Below are 5,216 nucleotides of genomic sequence, written 5' to 3' on the forward strand. Positions count from 1 at the left end.
CAGTTGGACAGGTGTACCTAATGAAGTGGCCGGTGAGTGTATATTATTAGTGAATTATCGCCCATCCCTGATTAAATGCTAAAAACCTGAGTAATGAATCTGCAGTTTTAGATCCTCTCTCAGCAGATCAAATTTACACCCAAATTGTAAGAAATATTGTAAAATAAATCCTGCTGCTGCGTCACGTGGCCATATGTTTGCTTGATTTCCTGCAGGACTTGGTCAACACGGCTGCCAGCACCTTCTTCTTCTTCTTGTCGTCCCTGGTGCTGGCCTGCATCAATCACAACACGGGAGCTGAAATCGCAGCAGTGGTGAGTCAGTCGTCAGAACTAACCTGCCCTTTAGTTATATTTCCACTGACAAAAGTGTTGTGTTTTAGTCACATCAGCTGTAACTTTTTTGTAAATACTCCTGGATAAATATGGTTTAATTTATTATTAAAGGTCATTGTTTTTGTGCTTCCTGTTCCTGGACCCAGATCTTCGGCTTTCTGGTGACAAGTGTTTACGGCCTGAACACCTTCCTGGCAGTGCGGCGGTGGCGCCGGGGCAACGGGTGTCAGGGGGCGGCTCAGAGCAGCGAGTACACCCGAGCACGCACGGCGTCCCGCGGGGAGATGGAGGCCCGACCCGAGCTGGCGTGAGAGCCGAGCCGGCAGCTGACTGAGAGGGATGAGACTCCGCCCCCTTTAAAGCAGCGACGGGGTTTACGATTTCTGCAGCTCCGCTGTTTAATTATTACTCATTTCATGGCTGGAGATGAACTTTGGCTTTTTTACAGCAGTCACCGAGGCTTCTCCTCACACAAACACTCCTGAGTGAACGTCTGGGGCAGCGCTGACAGAGCTGCAGCTTCACGCCGTCAGGTCCTGTTCTGAAGGACGTGTTGACTTGTTTTTACTCCACCAGTGAAGTTGAGTTTTAAACAGAAGGTTTGTACAGTTTGCTTTCCACTGATGACCTTTGGTAAATAAAATAAAATAAAATAAAACAAAATAAAATAAAAATGTGATTGTGGACCAGGAGTCCTCCGGACCAGAAACCTGCAGTTCAACACAAAGTTCCATCACTTGTTTGTTTTGAAGGCCAGTAGTAAAATCATCTTTAGAGAGTGAGATTTCCAATGTTTTTATTAACTTAACAAGTGATTTTTTTTTAACCTTAAAACAAAGACTTTAGTTGCCAGCAGAGGCTAAAGATGGATTGATGGATTTAAGGTGTAATATGACCCACATCTGTTAAAGCTCAGGTTGTGCACTAATTAAACGAAGGTTTTTAGAGCGATTTCACTTTCATGCTTTTGTTTTTAAATCAACTATATGGGACCGTGTTTGCTTATTTGATTGCAAACACTCAACAGACCTTTTAAAATGTTTTATTGTTAACACTTGAATTGTCAAAAACAAAACTGTTCCGTGTCGGTAATTGGAAACAGTCGGCGTCAAATAAGTGTTTTCATCCCTTTGCACATATCCGAGGCTGAAAATGACTTTAGCAGAGCAGCACCCTCTGCCTGGAACTCTCATCTCAGGTGTGGACCCCCACTCCCCCACCCCCGTTTTTTTTTTTTTAGAAAACATCAGAAATAAAGTCACCGGGTGCCTCAACCTGCATTTCACTCCACATCTGTTTTAAAGCTCAACCATGCAAAGAACCAAAGTAAGGTTGTTTAAATGTTTTTGGTTTGGCCAATGGACATGTGGTATTTTGACAAAAAGCTTTATTTTTGCTTTTGAGAAGGAAGAACTTTTGATTTCTGTAGTTTTCTGAATTAACAGGACAGGTACTGCACTCCTGAGGCAAGGTTATGAAAACTGACTCTTTGGCGCCATCTTCTGGTTTTATTTTGCCACAAAAATATGGAGCTAAGTTATGGCCATAAGTTTTGTTGAAAATATATTTGAAACTGAAAGAAAAAATTTTGAAACTGGGGAAAAAAAATTTTTTTTGAAACTGGAAAAAAAATCTTTGAAACTGAAAAAAAAGAAGCTAAAAAGACAAGAAGTTTGAAACTTTTCCAGCTTCTAATATATATTTTTTCAGTTTCAAATCTTTTTATTCTTTATTTTTTCAGTTTTAAAATTATTTTTCAGTTTCAATTTTTTTTAGTTTCAAAAACTTTTTACTTCTAACAAAACTTATGGCCTTAAATTAGCTCCATACAAACAGACTGCATGTGATAAAAGTAACCTAAAATTATCTTTTGTTCTGAAGACTGAAGTATAAGAAGACAATCATTTTTTATATTTGTTTGTAACTTTCATTAATGATTCTGTTTTTCAGTATGAACATATGTACAGCAGCAAAATCATACAAGTGCATTATGCTTTGAGTTCTATAACGGACCATAAAGTGAATTTGTTCAACCATAATTCCAGTTTTCTCTGCGTAGCACTTTGTGTTACAGTATGTTATGAAGAACATGTGAGATAAAATGATCCGTTCTGTATTTTGTGCACCTTCCTTTCTCTTTAATTCTGTTTGCTTTTAGTAATAGACACCGGGGTTTGTCGTGTGCAGCCTAAAAGTGATGCTCGGTTGGACTTTTGTGTTTAAAATGTTCCTCCGCAGCTCAAAGTGAAATAAATAACTCCATGGTATGATCACTTTTTTTTATTTCAACAGTTTTGCACAAAAAAGGCATTAAAATCAAAACAGCTTTATGTATACAAATGTATTCTGTGCACAGCAGTGTGTGTGGTTGGATTTTATTGGGCAGCTTTGGTGAAGTGGATAGGAGGATCCCCGTTCCCTCCACCTTTCCTGCTGGTGGTGGTCAGAGGGCCCTGGTAAAATAATTTTTTTTGGGTAGTAAATCTTTTAAAAGTAATTATTTAAGATTTACATTGCTTGTAGAAGTGAATTGTTTTAAAATAAGTGGACTATTAAAGTTTATCTTTTGCTAATTAGGATGGTTTTACTAATTAGCTTTAGCTAGGCTAATTAGCATCAGTTTAATGCTGATCTGTTAGCATGTAGCATCTACCTGAACTTCACATGTTTTTATTATCACTAATAAACCAGACTGGTTGAAATTCCAGTTTTATGCTAAATTAAAGCTATTTTTTCCATCACCAGTGCTGTTGGAACAATCATGTAGTGCCATTTGTCACATTAACACACTTGTGTCTGGTTTTTCAGTAGTGGCAGTAATTAATGAATAAAAACATACAAATAGCTCAAAACGTTTCCCTCTGAAAAAAAAAGTTTTATACACAGGTTATGTTTAAGTAGTTTGAGTGTTGACGCTGAACAACAAACTGAAATAAAAGATTTCTTAAACTTTGACAAAATAATTTTAACTTTTTTTTTTTGTACAGTCCATTTCTGTTCAAAACACCAATACAGAACCAACATGTACTCAGGAAAAAAAAAACATAGGTGGTCTTTTTTTAACACAACTTCATTATTATTAGACAAGTAAACATTTTTTTTTAAAGTTTTGTTTATGAACTGGTTTAATCACCCTTACAGTATGGTGCAAAAATGTCAAACGCCAGTCTTTTCTTTGGATTTTTGTTCAAAAAGCTGTTCAGAATATTCCCATATGTAATTAACTGCATTATACAGTACTTACAGTAAACCTTTTAAAAATATCGTGAAATGGGCTAAAAAAAAAACTTATGAAAAAGTTATTATAGAAAAGTAGAAAAAAAGTTTAATTCTGCACAGGGGGCGTGGCTTAAGGCCTTTAGAAAAATGTTTTAATGTTAAGGTTGTAAACATATTTTTTAAATGATCATTTCTCCTATATTCTTACAAAAAAGCTAAATGAACTTAACATTGTGAAACATGTTCAACTGTGATTTTATTTATTTAGTTACTTTTTGGTTTGTTTGTTTTTTCTGTATGAGCAAAGAAAAAAGAACAAATCATGTTAGACTGCAAATAAAAACTAACAATATAATTTTAATTGTTTACTACAATATGAAACACAACACTGTTTTTATGCTTGAGTACTTTAAAAAATCTTTAAAAATAATGAAAAAGTAGTCAATGTTCAAAAAAGATTAGAGGAAACTTTGTGTTATTTTGATCAAATAKAAAGAAAACAGGGTGTCTTTAGTATCTAATATCACTGTCAGCAAAAACCTTCATATTTCACCATTTTAATATTTTTGCATYAATCATCTCCATTTCTGTTGTTTTCTGTATGAAAATCTAATGAAAAGTGTTTTAAGGAACTTGTGAACTGAGGCAGCAGAGTTTATTTGTATAAAAGAAAAACTTTTATTTCATTTCCTCAAAAGTTTGTTTTTGTTTTTTTTAGAGCTCGGCCACACAGCGCCATCTTTCCTCAGTTTAGGATTTGAAAAAATTCACAGCTTTTAAACGTATCGTAGGATTTGGAACTGAATAAAATGTTTTCTTTTTAAATCAACCCAAAGGTTTATAATAATGTGATTACTGTGGATATGAAGATTAAAAAAAAAGTCATTAGAAAAAAAACATGTCAGAATCAACTTGTATCAAAATTGTTTCCCCTTTTTTCTACAAGTTTCCAGCGTCGMGTGACGGGCTGTGAGTTCTGGCTGTCAGCTGCAGGTGTTTGCAGACGGCGGCTCAGCAGTGGTCACTTCTCCATTTAAAGTTCAGATGAAATCCATCCACTGATGAGTTTCAATCTGAGTCTGAGTCTGAAAACTCGTCTGCAGGGCAGAAGTGACAGAACGCTGTTAGATTGGGACTTCCTGTGTGAGCTTTCTGTGAGTCTGTTCTAAGGTGCAAGTATCTAAAGCATCCTGGAAACAGACTAGTGAAGAAATAAATAAACTTTTATTTACTATATTTAAATTAATCTTATAAAGGCGTGTGGCTCGTCAGACATGCATGAACYAATATGCAACAGTAAAAATAACCGCATCGTAAAATGTCTTTCATTTGTTTTGCAAAGTGCTAAAAGGCAGGAAATAAGTCTATTTTTAGATTAAATCAAACACAGAACGCTGCAACTTGTTCCATCTGCTAAATAAAAACGTACAGTTGTTCCACACACAGCAATTAAAAATAACAAAGAACAGAGCAGAGCTCGTGATGCAAACAGGTTCTGAAACTAGAGGATTTAGTCATTTGTACAAATAATAAACAAATCTTGAATAAAACAAAGCTAACAAATACAAAATGTAATTTGTTTTTATGTATGTGGCTAAAAACTTCTCTAAACAACATATTTGTTTTTGTTTTATTTTTTAAATTCTCATGCATGTTTATATG

At 35.2% G+C, this 5,216-nt stretch overlaps 2 protein-coding genes across 2 annotated transcripts in view; one reads left to right on the forward strand and one right to left on the reverse strand.

Moving 5' to 3' along the window:
• cmtm4 (CKLF-like MARVEL transmembrane domain containing 4) overlaps positions 1 to 1,725 on the forward strand; it is a gene marked incomplete at its 5' end in the record, with an annotated part of 23,599 nt that extends 21,874 nt beyond the window's left edge. Inside the window, 2 exon segments of the mRNA XM_014003067.1 lie at positions 216 to 314; positions 482 to 1,725. Of these exon segments, the coding sequence (XP_013858521.1) occupies positions 216 to 314; positions 482 to 646 (264 nt within the window). The 3' untranslated portion in view covers positions 647 to 1,725.
• An 875-nt stretch (positions 1,726 to 2,600) lies between these two features.
• Positions 2,601 to 5,216, reverse strand: part of LOC106513998 (CKLF-like MARVEL transmembrane domain containing 3) — an 11,840-nt gene continuing 9,224 nt past the window's right edge. Inside the window, exon 5 of the mRNA XM_014003068.1 lies at positions 2,601 to 4,651. Within this exon, the coding sequence (XP_013858522.1) occupies positions 4,623 to 4,651 (29 nt within the window). The 3' untranslated portion in view covers positions 2,601 to 4,622. The remainder of the gene's footprint in view (positions 4,652 to 5,216) is intronic.

This window comes from Austrofundulus limnaeus, unplaced genomic scaffold (assembly GCF_001266775.1).
Source record: "Austrofundulus limnaeus strain Quisiro unplaced genomic scaffold, Austrofundulus_limnaeus-1.0 Scaffold16, whole genome shotgun sequence".
Lineage (NCBI taxonomy): Eukaryota > Metazoa > Chordata > Actinopteri > Cyprinodontiformes > Rivulidae > Austrofundulus > Austrofundulus limnaeus.